This window comes from Arabidopsis lyrata, assembly GCF_000004255.2.
Source record: "Arabidopsis lyrata subsp. lyrata unplaced genomic scaffold ARALYscaffold_2, whole genome shotgun sequence".
NCBI lineage: Eukaryota > Viridiplantae > Streptophyta > Magnoliopsida > Brassicales > Brassicaceae > Arabidopsis > Arabidopsis lyrata.
The window spans coordinates 4,893,879-4,916,129 of record NW_003302554.1 but is presented as its reverse complement, the minus strand read 5'-3'; the positions used below and the strand labels follow the sequence as shown (position 1 = coordinate 4,916,129).

The 22,251-nt window shown below is 35.6% G+C and overlaps 3 protein-coding genes, 1 long non-coding RNA gene and 2 pseudogenes across 4 annotated transcripts; 5 read left to right on the top strand and 1 right to left on the bottom strand.

The window, feature by feature from the left end:
* Positions 1-234: 234 nt before the first annotated feature.
* Positions 235-1,648, top strand: LOC110231048. The gene is made up of 3 exons (XR_002334139.1): positions 235-449; positions 546-755; positions 831-1,648. It is a non-coding gene; the product is annotated as an uncharacterized LOC110231048 (long non-coding RNA).
* A 1,743-nt stretch (positions 1,649-3,391) lies between these two features.
* Positions 3,392-5,942, bottom strand: LOC9324328 (annotated as a pseudogene).
* Positions 5,943-7,928: 1,986 nt separating this feature from the next.
* Positions 7,929-9,482, top strand: LOC9324327 (annotated as a pseudogene).
* A 4,325-nt stretch (positions 9,483-13,807) lies between these two features.
* On the top strand, positions 13,808-15,265 carry LOC110231017. Its single transcript, XM_021035616.1, has 4 exons — positions 13,808-14,195; positions 14,292-14,778; positions 14,884-15,010; positions 15,097-15,265. Exons 2-4 carry the CDS (start codon positions 14,740-14,742, stop codon positions 15,249-15,251), a joined length of 321 nt encoding a protein of 106 aa, XP_020891275.1. The 5' UTR covers positions 13,808-14,195; positions 14,292-14,739; the 3' UTR covers positions 15,252-15,265.
* Positions 15,266-15,881: 616 nt separating this feature from the next.
* On the top strand, positions 15,882-16,488 carry LOC9322795 (vesicle-associated protein 1-4). The gene is made up of 2 exons (XM_021035617.1): positions 15,882-15,955; positions 16,146-16,488. The coding sequence occupies exons 1-2, from the start codon at positions 15,894-15,896 to the stop codon at positions 16,393-16,395; spliced, it is 312 nt and encodes a 103-aa protein (XP_020891276.1). The 5' UTR covers positions 15,882-15,893; the 3' UTR covers positions 16,396-16,488.
* Positions 16,489-20,447: 3,959 nt separating this feature from the next.
* On the top strand, positions 20,448-21,926 carry LOC110231015. The gene is made up of 4 exons (XM_021035612.1): positions 20,448-20,491; positions 20,572-20,840; positions 20,929-21,013; positions 21,100-21,926. Exons 2-4 carry the CDS (start codon positions 20,638-20,640, stop codon positions 21,757-21,759), a joined length of 948 nt encoding a protein of 315 aa, XP_020891271.1. The 5' UTR covers positions 20,448-20,491; positions 20,572-20,637; the 3' UTR covers positions 21,760-21,926.
* Positions 21,927-22,251: the final 325 nt, after the last annotated feature.

Here is a 22,251-nt window from a genome sequence, read left to right as displayed (position 1 = left end):
CAAAAAAACATGTTAGCTCACTTATATGTACAATCTCATTTTCAAGACATTAACCAACTTTTTTTGGAATAAATAAATCAACTCTCACCTTTTTTTATTTTTTTTAGCAAAGCAACTCTCACCGTTTTATATGACTATATGTTTTGTTTCTTTTTTTTTTTTTTTTTTAAATCTTTTGATTTCTGATTTTTATATTATTTTTTTCGATTAATGTAAATTAAAAAAAAATTCAACAAAATTTTTTATAATAAATGGTGTAACGACATCTTCATCTCTAGATCGGTTTATACACCGACGAATGGCATATATGTGTATGATGAGAATGAAGAAACTCAGGGAATTTAACTGATCTCTCTATAAAGACTAGTAAGCCTTCTTGCTCAGTTTCTGTACATGGGAGCGTCTATTATGCACATTGTGTAGTCTGTAACGAGACCTACTGTGCTGTGGTATGTTGGTTACTTTTTTTTTTCTTTTGAATATTAAATACTTCTGTATAATTTTTGCTATTGTATTTATCATATTGCTTCTTTTCTTTTTTTTAGTGCGGTGCATTTCCAGATCATTTTCCTGCTTGGTGTGCTGACAACACTGAGTGGACTCAACATTATATCAACCAGACTAACGAAGTCAATGAGGTCTTGAATGCTATCACAGATTTGAATCAACGAATATTAGATATGCTTGATTACAGGGAGATCATTGGCCATTTCCTATATGATCATCACCCACATATTTTATTTGTTGTTGATGAGGTATTTGTTTATTTGCTTTTCAATCTGTAATTTAGTCTCTATTTGATTACTTTTTGACATTTTTTTTTTTTTCAGATGAGAAGGATCTTGCGCATTTTGGCCATGACTCGTGTCATCGCTTTTATCAATCCGGGTCTAGCACTTCTAAACAGTGTGGAGTACACAAATCTGGTGGATCACTTTAACGCATTACATGCCCAGCTTGATCTCAACATTGCTAATAATGGAGCTTTTAACTTGGCTGGTACGAGGTGGCTTGCAGCTGATTCTGTTATCCAACTCATAGGATAAAGAGTCAACACACAGACCTGGCTGAACTTAAGAGCGTGCTCTTCGCCGGCGAGCTGGAGATTACCGGAGACGAAAACAAGCATACCGGAAGCGGGACCAGAAGGCTGACAATCAACGGTAGAGATGTCATGCTTGCACTGCTAGAAAGGAAGAGAGGTGAAATTATAGTACCTTCGACAGACCATTCTTCTTCTTCGTCTTCTTCTTTGGTTCTCTCAGATTCGAGTCGGAGATGGCAATGAATTTGAGGTTTGAAGAAGTAGGATGCGAGAATTTTTTTCTGAATCATCGGACCTAATCTGAATTAATTTTCTTGTGAATTTTGTTCTCAAGAGAAAATGGTGAAGAACGGATGAGAGGTTGAAGAGAATCTCGCCAAACACTTAGTTAGGCGATGAACGGATGAGATTACCTTAAACATGCAACCGCCAAAGCCTCTGAACGGATAAGATGTCGCCACGTCATGTATCCGAGTATAACTTATTGATTGGCTTGAGTAAATTGATCTTGTCTTAGATCCGATGAATGGCTGAGATCTCGCCACATCAGCAATCCGAGTGAAACATTATGATTGGCTTATTTTGTTTATATGCATAAAAATGTGTTTTTACTATTTATATAATTTTTAAAAATTTATATATTGACGAATTAATATGTTTATGAGTTATTTACATGATTAGATAATTTTTTCGCAATTTTAAAAAAATATTTTGCAACGTTTTTAGAAATTTGAAGGAAACACATATGATTGCCTTAGAATACATGTACACTAATCTTCTTATTGTGTAAATCATATTGTTGAAACACATTAATGATGTTATAATTAACAAAATGATAGAATTCATTTATGTTATAATAGTATACTTTATATTATTAATATTAGCTACTATTTAAAACACTAAACCCTAAGGGAATCTTGCAAAATGTACCACTTTTTAAAAAATGGCTTTCAAAATCTACCACATTTGGAAAGAGTTTTTAAAATCTATCACATTTCATTGCCACATGCAAATTGTGGACGAAATTGTCCTTGATGGTGATAGACTGGTGTGTCAGATAAAGGGACAGACTGCTGTGTCAGATAAAAGGACAAGTTGCAATAAATGTTGCACGTTTACAATTGCATATAATTTTATTTATATAATATGTTATATGGGGACAAGTTTAGAACGAATGAGTAAATATAATTAGATCGGAGACAAATTCAGATAGAATGGGTAATAGAATTAGATCGAAGACAAGTTCAGATCGAATGGGTAATAGAATTAGATCGGAGACAAGTTCAGATCGAATGAGTAATAGAATTATATCGGAGACAAGTTCATATCGAATGAGTAATAGAATTAGATCGGAGACAAGTTCAGATCGAATGAGTAATAGAATTCGATCGGAGACAAGTTCATATTCGAATGAGTAATAGTACTCGGGGACAACTGGATCATTTTGTTATTTTGCAATCAAAGGAAAAAAAATTCAATAATCCGGGTAGGTGAAGACAATAATGCTCAACTAATCTGTGGACCAAAATAGATGGTGAAAAATCTAAATAAAATTCGAAACCCTTAAATGAGAACTATTGGTGGACAAGATATGAGATTCATGATAATAGAAAGATGATGAAATCGGGGACAAGATCTAGACGCAACAGATAATTTTCAATCGGAGACAAGATATGGAGACAAAAACGAAAGTTAATTGTTTAGTCTCAAGAGATATAATGTTTCTGGGTTAAAGTGCACGTGTTTCGAGAGTGAGGGAAAGATAAATAGGGAAGGGAAATAAATAGGAAGGAGAGATAAATTGGAAAGATAAACAGGGAGGGCAAAATGGTAACTCTACATCAAAATGTGGTATGAGTTGAAAGAAGGAAAGAAATGTGGTAGATTTTGAAAGGAATTGGGAATAAGTGGTAGATTTTATAGTTTTTTCAAACCCTAAATCCTATACCCTAAACTATTTTTAATTATGAATATTATTGATGTTATTATTTGTTATAATTAATATTATTACTATTTGAAACAAATATAATCGAAAAACCTAAACCATACATTTCATACCATAAACCCTAAACCCTATACCCTAAACTCTTTAAATTTATAACTTTGTTATTATTTATATAATTATTAATATTATAATTAAATATTTATGTCTTGAGCTATTTGGTTATATTTGTTTATATTTACTTTTATTTTTTAACTTTTTTTTACAAAATTCGAAAATCATTTTAAAAATCTTTAAAATATTTAAAATCATTTAACTTGAAACCTAAAGTACATGCCTTAAAATAATTAATTCAATTTTTTCCAATTAAAATGTTTTAAGTATGTGTTTTTGTGTTTAATATATTTTTGCCAGAGATAACATATAATTAGTAACATGAGAAAACAAAGTCAAGTGCATGTATATAAAAGAAAACACAAAGTGTTCGACACTTAAAACAACAAATTGTTTGACATAAAGGAAAAAAACTTAGTACTTAAGAAGTTTCAGAGATAAACTATCTTGTCATTAGGCCAAGCAACAGTTGTGCCTTGTGCATCGCGATGAATCGCACTTCTGAATTTGGCCTCCACACTTTAGCTAACCTTTGCACGTCTAGCCATTGACGAGAGAATCCCATCTCTTTCGGCCATGTATGAGTCATATGAGTCATCACCAGGCTGATCAAATATATAAGAGACTGATTAGTCATTTATCTGTTGCAATAACATAATCGAAAACCTGTTAGAAGAGAACTGTATTGTGTTACCTTGGGTGGGCTCATGATAAGGCTAGCAAGAATTTGACCAGAGATGTTAGAACAAAGATTAATAGAAGCCATTTTGTATATTTGTTCTCTGACATCAGGAGTGAATCCGGTAACCTCCATGTAACCTCCTCTTTTTCCACATTCTCCATAGTAACCTGTCAACACAAAACCGTCAAGTCTAAGTCTTGAAGATCTGATATTACCTGCCCTGTTGGGTTACCGGGGTTTATGACAACCAAGGCTCTTACAGTGATGCCCTTCGACCTAGCTTCCTCCAGTTGCTTCTTAACGTTAGATATTTCCAGTCCCCATCCTGTTGCTTCATCAAGATAGTACGGAACCTAAACAGAAAAACAATGATCAAGATAAAGAAAAATGACAAAAAAAAGTGTACCAACATCATTCCATATTTTGATTAGATGAACATACCAGAGATCCACCATGGAGGGTAATTGAAGCAGAATACAATGGATTCTGAGGAATCAGGCAGAGAATTCCATCTTTCTCTGAGCTTATGAGAAGTTGCATCATCATGTGAACCTATAGAATGAAGGGAGAAAAAAAATTAATTTAGCATGTACCCTTTTTAAGGACTTGTTCTAATACTATGAGAAAATGTTTTTGTTATGACTGTTACCGCTGGACTTGCACCATCGGTCAAGAAAAGATCGTTTGGATCAGCGGGGAAACCATCACGAGCTTCAGTTGCAGCTGCAATTGTATCACCATCACGAGCTTCAATTGCGGCTGCAATTGTATCACGTAATCCCTTGATACCCTGAGGCAGAAGAAAAAGGAATCATTCAGCAACATAATGGTCATATACAAAGAAGGGTTTATGACTTTTAACTAGACTCTGATGACAAACCTGGCTGTGACTGTAAGCACCACTTGCTCTTCCGGGAATTTGATCCAAAATCTTCCAGGCTCGGTCAATTGCGTCGGTACTGATAGCGGAGTAGAAATCAAATGTGAAGCAATCTTAAACCATTACATGTCCTAAAGCTAAAGTATATAGCTGAAGGAAAACCTCAGAATGGCGTCAATACCTGAACAAACCATGTGTTTCAGACTCGTCCAAGAGGCTTGTGTGATCACACAACGCAAGAACCTGAGATATATAGATGATAGAAGTTATATCTTGACCAAAAAATGAAGAAGTTATATCTCTGGGGCTGAAATGACGACATAACAAAGAAGCACCAAAAATGTTCGCTTACCTCTCGGAAGAACTTTATAGGTAGCTGACCAAGAGGGTGAGGATTACCAATATTGCAATAGATAATCTGCCAAAAGCGATTGAGATTTCTAAGTTTCTTTCTTGTTGGGAAATATAAAGATTTTGAGAACATGTAACATCAACTCTAAACTCTCCTCTCTATCAAATTAGAAGTGTCGATCATGATTTTTAAAGAATACACAAAAACGAATATGACTATCTCAATGAAGAATGAGATTTTACCTCATCAAAGGGATAAGCATCCTTATTAGACTTCAAGTCTTCTTACAACTTCTGTAAGATGGAAGCAACAAAAGAGCAAACATATATCAATTAGCTTTAAACCAAATTTTACAGATCTTGTTCGTGATTTGACTAGACAAAGCACATGCTCTGACCTGAGCAATGTTGACAATTTCAGAACCTCCTCACACCAATATCTCCCACTGGCAAAACATCAGGTCTATGCAACGAGAAGATCATGAACATATGAACAGTCCACACTCCAATTCCTTTAACCAATGTTAATCTATCAATCAACTCTTCATCACTCATTTTCATGATCAATTCATCCGAGAGCACACCGTTGTTGTATTTATCAGCTAGATCGTGGAGGTAGCTTGCTTTTCTCCCGGAGACACCGATCTTACGGAGATCAACGGCAGAGATTGAGATCACGGATTCAGGAAGAACACCTGATTCGCCACCGTTGAACAGAGAGATGAATCGATCGTAGATGCACTTCGCTGCTTTCGCAGACAACTGAAATTGAATCTAAACGCAGACAAAATTAGGCAAAAACACAAATTGAAAGTCGATCACCAAACTCACATAAGAAGAAAACGATTCCAAACATTAATCCAAAACCTAATTACTTCAAACCCAACATGAAATAAATACTAAATCGTTTAGAAAAAAGAACACCCATACATATATTTTACCTTATGTATCAATTTGATTTGGATTGATGCAGGTGAAGATTAAGAAAGTTGTAGACAGACAATAAAACTGGCTATCGAGACCTAGGGTTTAGATATGAGAGAGATTAGACTGAGAGGGATCGATAGTGGAAGAATCAAACTAATTGGGATCTATGGTGTTTTAGATTTCGACTTGCAGAGATGAAGAGAGACGAGAGAAAAGAGACGATAGGAGGAAAGAGAGAAATTTTTTTTTTTTTTTTTTTGTCTTCTTCTTCCTAATTTGGAGCCAATGAAAATTTTGTTTCCCGGTTAGACCTACAATAGCGTTTTAATTTGACCTATGCTATAATAGAACCAAAACTAAGCGCCATTCTCAACACATTTTTCGCGCTCAATCTACCATAGCGTTTAGCTTTTGGGAAACGCTATCTATAGTTTCTCTATAGTCAATTATAACATTAAATTTAAAAACACTATAATGTTATGCTATTAATAACCTTAATTCCTGTAGTGAAATTTAATTTTTAAAATGGAGAATTATTGAAATCCAGCTTGCTTTTGGTGGGGAAGACATCTTAGTTGTCTGAAGCCTATCCATGTAACCGTGTACGACGTGAACAATTATGAAGCCGTAGAGAATTCGAACTTGACCGTTGACTCGATCTCAATTACAACTTGTTCCGTTAAGGAAGGAAAGAGACGTTTAAGGAACTTTGTTTGAAAGTCTATGGGGGTGTTATTGGTTTATTAATTTGTAAATCCATATAGGATTTGGAAATTTCTATTAATTATGAAATCAAGATATATAGATTTTGAAATAACATGTGTTTACCCATGGATTTGAATCCTTCTATTTTTCTCTTTCAATTCCATACAAATCCATTTAAAACATAATTTGGATTCTCAAATCCAAAAACAAATGACAAAACGAATAACATAGGATTTTAACTAGTATTTATAAATCATGGAACTAATAACACATGATTTTAATTAGGATTTTAAAATCAATGATTGAATAACAAATGATTTTTGTTTGGATTTCTAATTCCTTATAAATCAATGAACCAATAACCCCTCCTATATTGTGCGAATTTACAGTCACTTACAAGTTAACTTTTTTTTCTTTTAATAAATTCAGATCACTTACAAGTTAACTACAACCAATTTTTCCTTTTTGTTTGTTTTTTCGTTTCCGAATTTTTTTTTTTTTTTTTTAATTCTACAAAATAAACTTTCAAAACTGACTAAGAATCAAAAGCCAAATAAAAAATGTTTTTTAAATATCAATTACGATAGCTTTCTCTATGATGTTGACAAAAAAAAAATTACGATAGCTTTCTCTAGCGATATGTATCTAGAGACTATATTTTTTTCCAAATTACTTTGACTCTCTTCGTATATATTCAAATAAAAATAGAGAAAAACTTATAAGATATATAAAAAAAAAGAAAAAATAAATGTTAGTTTCAAAGTGTTCAACACCAAAATGCTTTCCATTTATAGTATACACGTAAATTTACATTTAAATTCAATTAATTTCATGCGTAGTTTGCAATTATGTAAGTTATAAGAAATCAAATCTATTTTAATATTTAAGCTCGATGTTCTATAAGGAAATCAAATCGTATATACAAATCATCAATTAAAATTCAAACAAACTGCACATTGCGTTTAAATTAACCTAGTACAATATTGATAGAAAGTACAAACTGCGTTCATGTCCAAAACTGATGATTCATTTTCAAAGTACCAACTCTGATCTGTCAAATGATTACATGATTTCGTATAAGTTTAGAGATATTTGTTAATTATTAAATTAGATGATTTCGTATAAGTTGAGAGATATTTTTTAATTATTAAATTACATGATTTTGTATAAGCTGAGAGATATTTTTTAATTATTTAAAAGAATTATATCGCCGTCCACGTCAAGATTGAACTAGTCAATATTGTTTCTTTAACACGCACTTCTCATCAACCATTATCAAAGATATATCATATAAAATCCACAGAGAAAGAAACTTAAATGTATATTCAAAAATCTTCAAGAGATTGAGACCAGAGAAAACTTATGGAGATGAGCCAAGCTTCTAAACAGACAACAATACATGGTAATTTCACTGTCTTAAACAACTCTTCTTTTTCTGATTTAGTTGTCTCTGTTTCAGAAGTCTAACTTTTCTTTAATCAACAGAAGAATCAGAACATGTTCAGAATCCAGAACCAGACCAAATCTTCAGTCCAAGAAGATCGTTGGAGCTCAATCAAAAGAAATGGTGGATCTCTGTTGCGCTATGTCTTTTCTTAGTCCTGCTTGGAGATTCTCTCGTCATGCGATGCTTCTCTTGAACTTCTTCTATGTTCAAGACAACAGAGAAGATAGTGACCAAGATCTACAATACAAAGGAACATGGATGCAAGCTGTGATCCAAAACGCTGCGTTTCCAATTCTCATCCCTCTCTTCTTCCTTTTCTCTTCACCAAAACAAAACCAAGAAACCAACAATACTCGTTTCCTCTCCTTTCGTCTCATCTTGCTTTACTTATCTCTTGGTGTTCTTGTTGCTGCTCACAGCAAATTAATTGTTTGCACTTGGGAAGTTATACTCAAACTATGGCGTCTTCACGCTGATTTCCGCGACCCAGTTGATCTTTACCGTGGTTTTCTCAGCCATTATCAACCGTTTCAAGTTTACCAGATGGATTATCATATCGATAATCCTCACCATTTTGATATATGTTTTCGGTAGTCCTGAATTCGCAGGAGAGCCTGATGAAAACGAAGAATTCTACGACATCCAAGCTTGGTTAACTTTTGCTGCTTCAGTTGCCTTCCCTTTATCTCCCTGTTTAAGCCAACTTGGGTTCGAGAAACTATTGGTGAAGACAAAGAGATATGGTAACAAGAAAGTGTTTAGAATGGTCTTGGAGCTACAAATTTGTGTCTCTTTTGTTGCCTCGGTTGTTTGTCTTGTGGGTTTGTTTGCGAGTGGCGAGTATGAGGAACTGAAAGGCGATAGCAAGAGGTTTAAGAAAGGGGAAACATATTACGTTCTTAGTTTGGTTCGGTTGGCTTTGTCGTGGCAGGTTTGGTCGGTCGGGCTGATAGGTTTGGTGCTCTATGTTTCCGGTGTGTTTGGTGATGTTGTTCATATGTGTACTTCACCACTTGTGGCTTTGTTTGTTGTCTTGGCGTTTGATTTTATGGATGATGAGTTTAGTTGGCCAAGGATTGGTACTTTGATAGCAACAGTTTTGGCTTTAGGATCTTACTTCTATACGCTGCACAAGAGAAACAAGAAGAAGATGGTGGAACTTTACCAAAGAGAGAACTATAATATTGAAGTTTAGTCTATTATTATGTCAAATGTATGTTGTGTCTCAGAATCTGTTCTTCTTGTAAATGTCCAGAATATGTTGTATAGATCTGAAAACTGTATAATTTATTTGTTAATCTGTTCTTTTTTTTTTTTAGGAATTCTATTTTACAGTACTTTGTTAATGAGAGTTCGTTAGCAATAGCATCTAAGAGTCTTCATGCTAAACCAAACTCTTATGCCTTTTACCTCATAGCTTTCTAATATAGATTGCACTGTTTGCTTCTGTCCCAAGCAACTCAAAGTCTATGAACCCTTTAGAAGCTTGGTCAACATTTTCTTACTATGTCTTCCTGAAACCAATATTGTGATGGCAAATTTAAAACTCTGTTAGCTGATTACATACACTGCTTGCATGTAAACAGTTTCTCTCGAGCCAGGTGAAGTCCAAATACATACTAATATCATTTTTTTGCTAAAGGGTTTACAAATGCTAATATCATCAGTACATACTTATACAAAATTTACGAATTTTAAGATCACATTATGCAGGCATTCAACCGTCGATGACCCTCTACCATTGGGACCATCCTTAAGCACTCGAGGATGAGTATGGTGGGTTTTTAAGCTCTCAAATAGTGTAGTTTAAGCAAACTAAGCAAAATTATTCTAAGACATTAACAATTGAATATTTTTATTGTTATTATACCATTAAGATAGACATAATGCAAATCTCTTACAAAAAAAAAAAAGACATAATGCAAATCAATATTAACTATTACTTTTAATTCTTTAAACAGAAAAGATTTCCGATATTTTTCAAATGTGTGTTTTGAAGAATTTGGAAACAAATTAAATAAAGACGTAGTGTTAATAGAATCGAGAGTTTGTTACAGAGGATTAGAAACAAACTCATCTTATTCATCTTATAATGAGAACGATTACAATTAGTTTCCTTATATATGTATAAGACTCCGGTTTACATTTCAATTAAACCGAGATGTGAATACATTGGTTTGACTTAACTAATGATCACTCTAATACGTAGACTACTAAAAACGAGCCTTTTTGCACCAAAAAAAAAAAAAAAAAAAAAACGAGCCTTATGTCATAATTGTTGTGCACTACGAAACATGCAACAACGCGGTCGGACTATGCTCAAAATGGGTGAATAGTAAGTAACTAAGTACTGTCAAGCCAGAGATTCGGCTATCGAGCCTTACATATTCAATTGTTTTTTTACTATTATAAGAGCAGAGAATTTGTACTAAAAGTCTAAAACTATTTGTTCATTTTTTTTCTTATTATAAGAGCAAAGCAAGAAATTGAATTATGATTTATGCATATCTCATTACTTGTTCTTATTTCCATTCAATTATTGTCATCCTACATTGGCGATATTAATTACTGTAATACTAGAGGAATTTTGTTGACCCGTTTTTAAAACTGTTGAAACTATTGCTAACTTTGATTTAAATGTCCAATTCAGAGTTGGCCCTGGAAACTTATGGGTTCCGCCGTTGTTATATCATAGCTACCAAGTTAATGTGGTCTAAATTTAGTTTGGGGAAAGAAAAAAATTTAACGGTGAAGGAGACGTCTTGACTTCAGTATACGTGGACTCTTCTATAATCAATACTACAAAACGTGTATCTCACTGGATTAGAGTTAGATATTTAAGCACATTTCCCTCAAATTATCACAAAACTAAAATTAGAGTCGTCCCCCATGACGATTTCGTCTCTCACCGATGACACCCATCGAGTATTCCTCAGTTTCCGAGGAGATCAGTTGCGCTATAGCTTCGTCAGCCACCTTCTTGATGCCTTTAAGAGACATGGAATCTTGTGTTTCGTACACAAAGACGAGCACTACAGGAATTAAGGCTTTTAATAGCACAACATTATAGCGTTTTTTATTTTTATGCTATAATTGAGTATAGAAAAACTATAGATAGCGTTTCCCAAAAGGTAAACGCTATGGTAAGTTGAGCGCGAAAAATTATTTCAGAGTGGCACTTAGTCTTGGTTCTATTATAGCATAGGTAAACTTAAAACGTTATTGTAGGTTAACCCGGGAACAAAATTTTTCACTGGCTCCAAAATGGGAACAGAAAAAAAAAAAAAGAAAAAAAAAAAAAGAAAAAAAAAAAGAAAATGAGTTAAAAAATTAGTGTTTTCTTCTTCTCGATCTCGTCTCTCTCATCTCTGAAAGTCAAAATCTGAAACACCATAGATCCCAATTAGCTTGATTCTTCCACTATCGATCCCGCTCAGTCTATTCCCTCTCATATCGATCGCCTAATTTGATACATAAGGTAAAAAATATGTATGGGTTTTCGTTTTTGTAAACGATTTAGTTTTTATTTCGTGTTGGGTTTGCTCTGTTTCAGTTGTTTCTGAAGTAATTGGGTTTTGGATTGATGTTTGTATGATTGGAATCGATTTTTTTTTTATGTGAGTTTGGTGTTCGACTTTCAATCTGTGTTTTAATTTGCCTAATTTTTGTCTGCGTTTAGATCTGTCTGAAGCTAATTTGGTTTCCTAGCTTTTGTGAGTATAATCTTTTGTATGGAATTGACTCAGTTTTGTCTGATTGTTGTTGAGAATCGGGTTTATATAAGTTCTTATTTACTGTCTTGTTTGTGTGATGCATAGATTCATAAAAGTTTATACATGTAAAGAACATAAAAATCAATTATTGTGTCTCTAGTTTTATAAGCTTAATTCGATTTTTTTTTGCTGCTCTCTGGTCATTACCAGTTGTTGATGATATTTTGTTGACTTGTAATTGTGAATTGTAGTTGGATTTGCGGATCTGTAGTTGCGGCTCTGTAGCTGTTCAGTACAAGAACTACAAGGTATTTATAGCTTTGTAGCTGTTCCAGTAAAGATGAGTTGTGTTGTTGTAATGATTCTGATAATCCATGTCGTTTTTTTGTTTGCAGATTCTTGATTCATAATCTTCAAACTTCTTGTCCGTGCCTACCTTGTTCTTTGACTTGTGTAAGATATTATTTCTTTACCTGTTTGTTATACACTTTGTGTCTGATGTGAGTGTCTGATCATTAAAGTTATTATGATAATGTATGTATAAATTGGTGGTGGAGATTGGGTCGTATTGGTCTAATATGGACAAGACATGGGCTTGGCTTCCAAGGTATGCATCTCTCAGTTATTATCATAGGTTGTTTCATTTATAGTGATTCTGAACTTTGATTTTTTTCTTAAATTATTATATTAGGAATAGCCTTGAGTATGAGACTGGAGCAAAGAATTTTGTGTATGGAGCATCAAGTATTATGGGTAATCCTGCAGAGATTCTCTGTCCATGTGTCGATTGTCGGAATGTTTGCCATCAGCTACTAGATACTGTAGTGGATCATCTTGTGATGAGAGGTATGGATTTGAAGTACAGGAGGAATCCATGTTGGTTTAATCATGGGGACAGGAGAGAGAGAACATCTGCAGATGTTCTAACTTCAGAGGAAGAGGCTTATGACTTGATAAGGACAGCATATTTTGAGTCTGAAGTTGGTGATGAACATCCATCTGAGGCGTATACTACAGAAGAAGCAGAGTTTAGGGAAAAGTTAGAGGATGCTGAAACTGCACTATACTCAACGTGTCACAAGTATAACAAGGTTTCTGCAATAACGGTTCTTTACAACATCAAAGTGAAGAGTGGGATGTCAGAGAACTTCTTTGATCAGCTATTGACGACAATTAAAGACATGTTGCCAGAAGATAATGTGCTTCCAAAGTCCACTGCTGAGATGAAAAAGTTCTTGAAGGTTTTTGGGTTTGGTTACGATGTCATACACGCATGCAAGAACGACTGTATACTGTATCGGAAACAGTATGCTCAGATGGAAAGCTGCCCTAGATGTACTGCATCAAGATGGGAAATGGATAAACACAGTGGTGAGGAAAAGAAAGGCATTCCTGCAAAGGTCCTTCGGTATTTTCCTATCAAAGACAGATTGAAGAGGATGTTTAGATCAAAAAGAAAGGCTGAGGATTTGCGTTGGCATTCCAACAATGGTAGTGAAGATGGTGTAATGCGACATCTGGTGGACTCTATTACCTGGTCACGTGTGAATAATAAGTGGCCAGAGTTTGCTGCAGAACCAAGAAACCTTCGACTCGGTCTTTCTACAGATGGAATGATAGGGTTTAGGGTTTAGGGTTTAGGGTTTAGGGTTTTAAATAGTAGCTAATATTAATGATATAAAGTATACTATTATAACATAAATGAATTCAATCATTTTGTTAATTATAACATCATTAATGTATTTCAACAATATGATTTACACAATAAGAAGGTTAGTGTGCATGTATTATAAGGGAATCATATGTGTTACCTTCAAATTTCTAAAAACATTGCAAAATATTTTTTTTAAATTGCGAAAAAGTTATCTAATCATGTAAATAAATCATAAACATATTAATTCATCAATATATAATTTTTAAAATTATATAAATTGTAAAAACACATTTTTATGCCTATAAACAAAATAAGCCAATCATAATATTTCACTCGAATTGCTGATGTGGCGAGATCTCAGCCATTCATCTGATCTAATACCTGATCAATTTACTCTATCCAATCATAATGTTTCACTCGGATACATGACGTGGCGACATCTCAGCCTTTCAAATGCTTTGGCGGCTGCATGTTTAAGGTAATCTCATCCGTTCATCGCCCAACCCTTTCTTCCTTTAATCTCATCCGTTCATCGCTCTGGGGCGAGATTCTCTTCAACCCTTTCTTCCTTTCCTCGACTGAGAACAAAATTCACAACAAAATTGATTCAGATTAGGTCTTCTCTTCGCTGATTCAGAAAAAAATTCTCTCATCCTACTTCTTCAAACCTCAAATTCATTGCCATGTCCGACTCGAATATGAGAGAACCAAAGCAGAAGACGAAGAATAAGAATGGTCTGTCGAATCTAACAAATTGTTTATGTGTTTCTTTTGATACCATTATAAGAGTTTTGTTCAACTGAATCTAACACTTGTTTATTTGTTTGACAGTAAAAACCCTAGCTTTCTCACCTTCTCTTCCTGAGACAAACATCAACAGATATCACCTTCTCGATAGAGTTATATGCTTCTCCCTTTTTCCTCATATCTCGCTTTATCGATTCTTAAATTGATTAATACTGTTATTGTTTAGACATGAAAATGGTGATTTTAATTAGCCTGAGTAGTCAAATGAACAACATTCATTTGAACTCCAGATTAGTTTGAGCTTGATTCTTATTTGGAATCCAGATTAGTTTGAGCTTTATTCTTATTTGGAATCCAGATTTGTTGATTTTTAAACATCCGAAATTGAATGAATCAGTAGATTGTTAAGTCTTTTTGTTTGTTTGTCCTTTCCAATTGAAGTGAGTATTAGAAAGGTTGAGACTTTAGACCAATCTGCTTCAGCTTTGTTTGAGATGTGTGGTTTTTTTATTAAAAGTGTTGGTTTTTCGTGATGTTGCAGACACCAGAGACTGGGATTAAGACAAAGGAGGTAAAAGAAGACAAGGATTAGGTTTTAATTCAATTTTTCCTTAATCAAAGTTAGTTTATAGCTTGAAGCAACTGTCTTGTTTGTGATGATCTCTGGTTTATGTAGTCTTATGAGGTGAATTCGAGAGGAGTTGAGATCTTCTCCAAAAGCTGGCTTCCTGAAGCTTCTAGGCCTAGAGCTTTGGTTTGTTTCTGCCATGGTTATGGAGATACTTGCACGTTTTTCTTCGAAGGCATGTTTGTTTATTTTTCATAAATAGCAAATGGTTTGTATGTTAAAATGAGGCTTGTTTGATTGCTAACTAGCTTGATTTTGCAGGAATTGCAAGAAGATTGGCATTGTCGGGATATGGAGTTTTTGCTATGGATCCGGAAACAAAAAGTCTCAAAGTCGTTTCACCATTTTGTGAATTTACGATGTTTCGGTTTACAATGGAAGTGGAGGAAAACTATAATGGAAGTGGAAAGGTGTAGAGGCTAAAGAGACAAATTTTGTGTATTTTCTTATTTTATTTTTTGTAAATAAACAAATTTTATGTATTTTCTTATTTTTTTTTTGTAAAAAAATGAGTATAAAAATACGTATAAAAATACTCTTTTGTACAATGCATCATTTGTATAAAATGTATAATTTTATATGTACAAAATACTGTATATACCTTTTAAAATCTTGTATATACGTATCGGAAATTATACGTATATTATACTTCCACAAATATACGTATAAAAATTTACGTATTTTACTTCTACAAAAACGCTATCTATACAAAATTATACGTATTTAATACTTTCATATGAATGCTATCTATATAAAACTATACGTAAGAAAACGCTATCTATAACCATATATTAACTGCTATTGTAATTCATAATAGAATAATTAACCATATATATAGCAAACAACAACCGCTATTGTAAACTTAAATATTGCGTTTACAAAACCGCTATGTATTAAAAATATACCATAGCATAAGAAACAACCGCTATATAAAGTATCAGACCTATTATAACGGGCGGAGATACATCGTTTCTAATAACGCTATAGTAGCTTTATATAGCGGTTTTCGGACGCTATGAATACCTTCATTTCCTGTAGTGGAGCTAAGGGGAAAAAACATGACAAACCTTTTTGTAAGGATTAAAGAGTCGAAGATCGCGCTAGTTATCTTCTCTAGTAGGTACTGTTAATTAACAAAGACTTATGGGTCAAGATAACCTATACTTATATCTATTCTTCATTCAATCTACATTAAAAAAAAAGGTAAAAATTCTCTATAGACGCATGTTTTTATTGTTCTCTAGACTCTAGTCAAATCATTTGTGATATTTTATAGAGTTTGTATTGACAGTATCGTCATAATCCTGCAGGTATGCGGAGTCGAGTTGGTGCATGGATGAGCTGGTGAAGATGAAGAAACGTGTGGATAAAGGAAAGCTCCAAGTCATTCCCATCTTCTACAAGGTTAGGGCAAGAGATGTGAGAGGACAGACCGGTGAGTTTGGTGACAAGTTTTGGGCGCTTGCGAAGACTTCCCGAGTAGATCAGATCATGGAGTGGAAGGAAGCCCTTGAGTGTATTTCCAACAAGATGGGTCTGTCCTTGGGAGACAAAAGGTAGTAATAGTGCTTCTGCTTTTATGTTTTTTTTTGTTTTGTTTTGACAAATAACATGCAGTTTTAATTATGTGATAACATATCGACGACTACAAGTCCTGATCGTGTTTATTTTGTCATTTTTTTTTTAAGTTAATTTCACGTTTGACATAAAAAAAAGATTTGATCTCACATTTTGGCAAAGTGAGATTCATTTCTCATGTTTTGGCAATTATTCCATTTTATGACGAAAATGCCCTTGACGAAAAACCAAACGTGAACGGTTACGTTACGGTTTAGTTTCTAGCGGTTTAGTTACTTTTTGTTTTGAAAAAAAAAAAAAAAAAATTCAAGAAAACGAAGAATTCATCATCTTCGTTCGACATCTCCGAGAGATTCGAGAGAGAAGTAGAAATCAGTTCGGAATTCATTCATCCATATTCGTTTTCGACATCTCTACTTGATTTGAGGCATTGCATTGAACTCGAAAAACCGGCGAAGAGAAAGTTCCAGTTTTTCCGGCGAAGGCGACCTGAGAATTCCGGCGAGATACCAACCTTCGAGATGGCTGGGAATAAACCAAACGACGTAGTCTCTAGGAAGAAGCATACGCAGGAAGGCCCCGAGAAGGACAAGGTGGAACTCAGAGTATCCCCGAGGAGGAAACTCCCTCCGAGAAATCCGCCGGAGGAATTGGGTAAGTTCCGATATTATTCCGTTTGTAGTTTCTTTGGGTGTATCGGAATCTTAAAGCTTGTTTGATTAAAGGGATAGAAGTTGCCGGATTTTGCTATATCTGTAGTTTGAAAATTTGAGAAGTTGAATTGGAAATCTCTGTTTCCGCCAAAATTCAGATGTTGAGTATATAATGTTGATAATTACTGTGTACGTACACGAATTCATACATCCGTACTTAATTGTATATCACTTGTAATTGCAGGCAGTACAAGCGTGGCTCCGACTGAAGATCTTATAGTTGAAGAGTTACCACCTAGACTCTTTGCCCTAGACCGGTACCCTGCGAAGACGAAGATGAACGCGTACTCCAAACCGGAGTACCTTTCTGATATAGCACAAGTTCTTAAGGGAAAAGAGGAGATGCAGTTTCTTCTCGATTCTCCATTTGGGGACCTTTTTAGGATACCTGCTAACAAGTCTTCCTTCTCAGGTAAACTTGTTCTTGGACTAATATGTCGTCAGTTAGTGACGAGTAAAGTGAATGAGATGTGGATGGTCTTCGGCGGTCATCCAATAAAATTCGGATTAAGAGAATTTAGTCTGGTAACTGGTCTAGAATGTGGGACATATCCCAACAAGAAAGACGTGACGGATGTGCTAAAGGTTAAAGCTGGTAGTCAAAGTGTCTGGAAAACTCTGTTTGAGGAGAAGTTTGGGGAGAAGCCGAATCCAACAGTGCATGATTTGGTGGTCTGGCTGAAGGAGGAGGAAACCATGGATGGGTGGAAGCAGCTGGCCTTATCTCTTATAATCTTGGTAGATGGTGTGATAGGGTGCCATAATAACCCCATAAGGCCTTCTGAGTTCACTGTTGAGATGACGAAGGACGTGCAATTCTTCTGCAAATACCCTTGGGGAAGGGTGTCTTTTACCCGTACTTTAGAGAGGATAGCAAAATTCCAAACCCCTTCAGATGCTCAAAAACTGATAAGGTGTGTAAAGGATGGGTCTTATGCACTACATGGATTCCCATTAGCACTCCAGCTGTTTGCGTTCGAAACAATCCCATCCCTTGCTAAGCTAGTACCTGATGATGAAGCTAACAGGACATTTACTCAGAGGTCTATCCATCATCTTGCCTCACTGCGGGCAATCAGGACATCCAGCATCTTGGAGTGTGAGGCTGCTGAAGAGGTATGTACAATTGTTTATGTACGTACATTATTTAAAAAGTAAGTGTACATTCTCTAAGTGGTCAACAAACTTATTGGTGTAGGTTGAGGTAACCTATCTTGTGAAACCAGAGGACAATATTTGTCCTCCATCCCTGTCATGGGATGATGAAGTTGAGGATCCAAGAGTTGCTTACATTGAGCGACTGTTGTTAGCGGGTCATGAGTGGAAGGAGGAAGAATGGGTTGGAGGTAATGCTGCATTTCCAAAGCAGGAGCGCCCACCACAACTTGGAGAGATACGTGAGTGTAAATGTTGTTTTTATACTTTCTGATTATTGTCCCTTGAAGACCAATCAATGATTAAACTGGTCTATCGTAGGTGTGAAGAAGAGGAAAAGAAATGTACCAGCCCCGAATGCACCTTCTTTGAAAAAACAGAAATCTGTTGTGGAAGAAGAAAATGAGGACACTGCTGAGGATTGTTCTGGAGATCCCCAGTTTGAGAAGTTTGTAGTTGAACTTAGGAGGTGTTTCAAGAGGCAGGAAGCACAAAATAAACAAATGCAAGAAGACTTGAAGAAATTTGTCCGTAAGGAGATTCGTGCTGCCTTAGATCCAAAGGTCAAAAAGACAGAACCAACCAAAACTTCCCATGCTTCACAGGGCCCAAATAAATCGGTGGGTAAGGCACCGATGAGTGTGAAGAAGGCATCTAAAAAGATGTCTACAAAGAAAGTATTCAAGTCTGGAACAAGAAAGTCTTCAAGGCTGAAGAATATAATGACGTCAGTTGCTGAGATTACTCAGCTTCCTGATGGTAACTCTTCCTCTGAGGAAGATGACCAGGTATGGCATGTACGTACATTTATATATAGTATTTTAAATGTACGTACATGAAGATTAATAACTGTAACTTGTCTGCTATGGTACAGGATGAAGCCAACAATGAAGGTGGTTTTTCTGTAAATGATGGAGGAGATTTTTCGAACAGAGATGAAGGTATGGTTGACACTGGAGTAGCTAACATTTCAGTTGGTGGACCTACACCTTCCCATCAGGTATGTCGTGTACAAATATTTTTTTCAATTATTTCCAGTTGTGTACGTACACATAGGCTTCAGAAGTGTATGGTATACTATGTTTCAGGATGAAGGAGCACGTGATGGTGGTGAGTCTGTCCTTGTTGGTACACAGTCAGGGACCGAGGAAAAAGCTAGTGGTGACACAGAGATGGAAGAAATTCCATCTCCTGTACCTTCAACCTCTGTACAGGTATGTCTTGTGCTAATAGTCACATACTGTTTTCCATAAGTGTACCATTATCAATTATTTTCAGTTCTCCACGTACATATAGCTTAAGAAGTGTATGGTATACTATGTTTTAGGATAAAGGACCAATTGATGGTGGTGAGCCTGTCGTAGTTGGTACACAGCGAGGGACAGATGAAAAACCAACTGCTGACACAGAGATGGTAGAAAATCCATCAGGTTTACCTGCAACATCTGGACAGGTATATGGTCTGCTAATAGTCAAATGTAGTTTTCCATATGTGTACTCACTGAATGACGTGTATGGTATATTTGTTTCAGGGAGAAGAACATGGTGCCGGTCTTGAGAGTGAAGCAAATGTTGGGGAGCAACCAGAAATTTCTGAGGGTAATGATAGAGATACATCTTCTCAGGCTGAACACACCGAGGAACCCGGTGTAAGTGTACGTACATTTGTCTTTCTTATTTCCCGTGTACGTATAAGTAATGATTGTTTCAGACATCACAAAATAGAGTATATAGCCGATGAAGTTGATAACTACTGCCACAGGTTGATGCGGGAGATGTACCCAATGTAGTTGCAGAGAGTAAAGTGGATGACTCAGTACTTGAGGGCACCCTAGGGGATCCCCCTTCACCATGTGCAGTAGTTAGGAATGTAAGCTAACTATATTTTTAAATAAAATAGTGTAGTGTAGGCTTGTTTAAATTTATAATCTTCTATTATGCAGGTGTTACAGGAGTTGGCAACGACAGCCTCCATGGATGTGGATGCAGCTAATGTAAAGGAGGTAAAAATCTCGTGTTTGGTTTAAAATTATACACAGTTATTAACATACGTACATAGGATTGTATGCGTACATTTAAATAATTCTGCACGTTAATTTGAAAAGGGAGTGTTGGAGCAGCAGGGGATTATCGACGGGGTGGAAGAACAAAAGGATTCAAACCCAGGGTTAGATGAAGCAGACACGACAGTTGGTACACTAGAAAATATTGTGAGTATCTTCTCAGTAAATATTATCATTACATTTTGAAATTGTTTAATCATGCTGTTTACAATAATACTTCTTTACAGGATGAACCAAACAACGATGCTGCAGTCGAAGCTGTTAAAATTCCTACGCCGGTTGTACCCAAAAAAATGAAGAAGCAAATAATTGTTGAGATGGATGACGCCCTTCCGGAAGGTTTTAAGGAAACAACAGTCCTCGTGCAGGATGTTCCTGGACGAGCTGAAGATTCAGAGGTTGTTATAGCGGCTGGAAATGTCCCTTACAACCCCTTGGAGAAGGTTGATGCTTCCAAATTAGAGATCTTAACCAATGTCCTCCGCGGTTTTAATGTGTAAGTATCGTGCATTATCAAAATTATCCCTTAATTGATACATTGGTTTTCTATAACAACCAGGCATACTATAATATTGGATATACAGGAAGCACACTCTTTTCGGGTATCGCAAAGTGGACAACGAGTTTTTCTCCATGCTTATAGCACAAGGACAGTGGGTGGATAATATGGTAAGTTGAAATAGTACATTTATGTACATTTTTTAAATATGCCTGAATTGTACGTACACTGACTGCCTATGCTATTATCATTTCAGATCTTGGAAATGCTCGCAATCTTGATGTGGCACAAGAACGGTCAACAAATGATAGCAAACCGATGCGTTGTTTTGGACTCCTTCCTGCTTTATGAGCTTACTAAGCGTGCTGTCAGCTTCAGGAATTGTAGAAATAAGCATGGGTTCAAATGGGGCGACCGGCTATACGACATGGCCAATGGAATACACATACACCGTGAACCTAGTCTTAGGTGGTTCAAGGATGTCGACGTGGTATATGCTCCGATGAACTGGAAAGGTGATCATTGGGTTGGGTTGGCAATCCACCTCAGAGCCCGGAATATAGTTGTCTATGACGCTCTCATAGAACACACGCGGGAGTCTGTTGCATGGTCAAAGATGCAGCCTGTCTGCGAGATGATGCCGTACCTAGTGAGAGCGATGTGCGCGGATGTATTGCCTGCGAAGTACTCAGTTGAACCTTTTGCCTATGAGAGAAATGTTATGGTCGCTCAAAACCCAAGTACAGGAGATTGCGGGCCTTACGCAATGAAGTTCTTGGAGTTGCTGGCGTTTGGTAACCCAATGTCAGACTTGGTGAATATTCAAGAAGCAGATATGGCCACCTACCGTCAGGTGTACGCAACAGAAATCTACGAGCACGGCAAGCGCGAGTGTGGTAACCGGCGTTTATTGTAATCATCCCTGGATGTTGAATTATTTTTATTTCCTAGTACTTATTTCCTTATTTCAACAACCTAATTAGAACAACGTAATTAATTATGGAGATCCTCAAAATATTTATGTAATCGTTATAACTATCTTCTCTAAACAATCTGCACATCGTACACTTATTCAAAAACCAACATGTGTACGTACATCTTATATAACGTACGTCTTTTACACAAAGTCGATTTTTCTCATAATAAGATATCTATTTCTTTACTTACATTGATTTGACAACCCTCCCCCACTGCATCTTACTTACATTGATTTGACAACCCTCCATCACTTACGTAAGATTGCATTAACTACAACCATAACTTAACCAACTAACTTCATTGTTCTTTATTTAAGAGTAGGAATTGCATTGTTTTGAAACACCAAATTCCTAGAAATGTCTACACCAAATCTACCTGAAGATTTGCTAGCCAAGATAGCCAAAAAAATGGCTGACAAATGTTGGTGGTA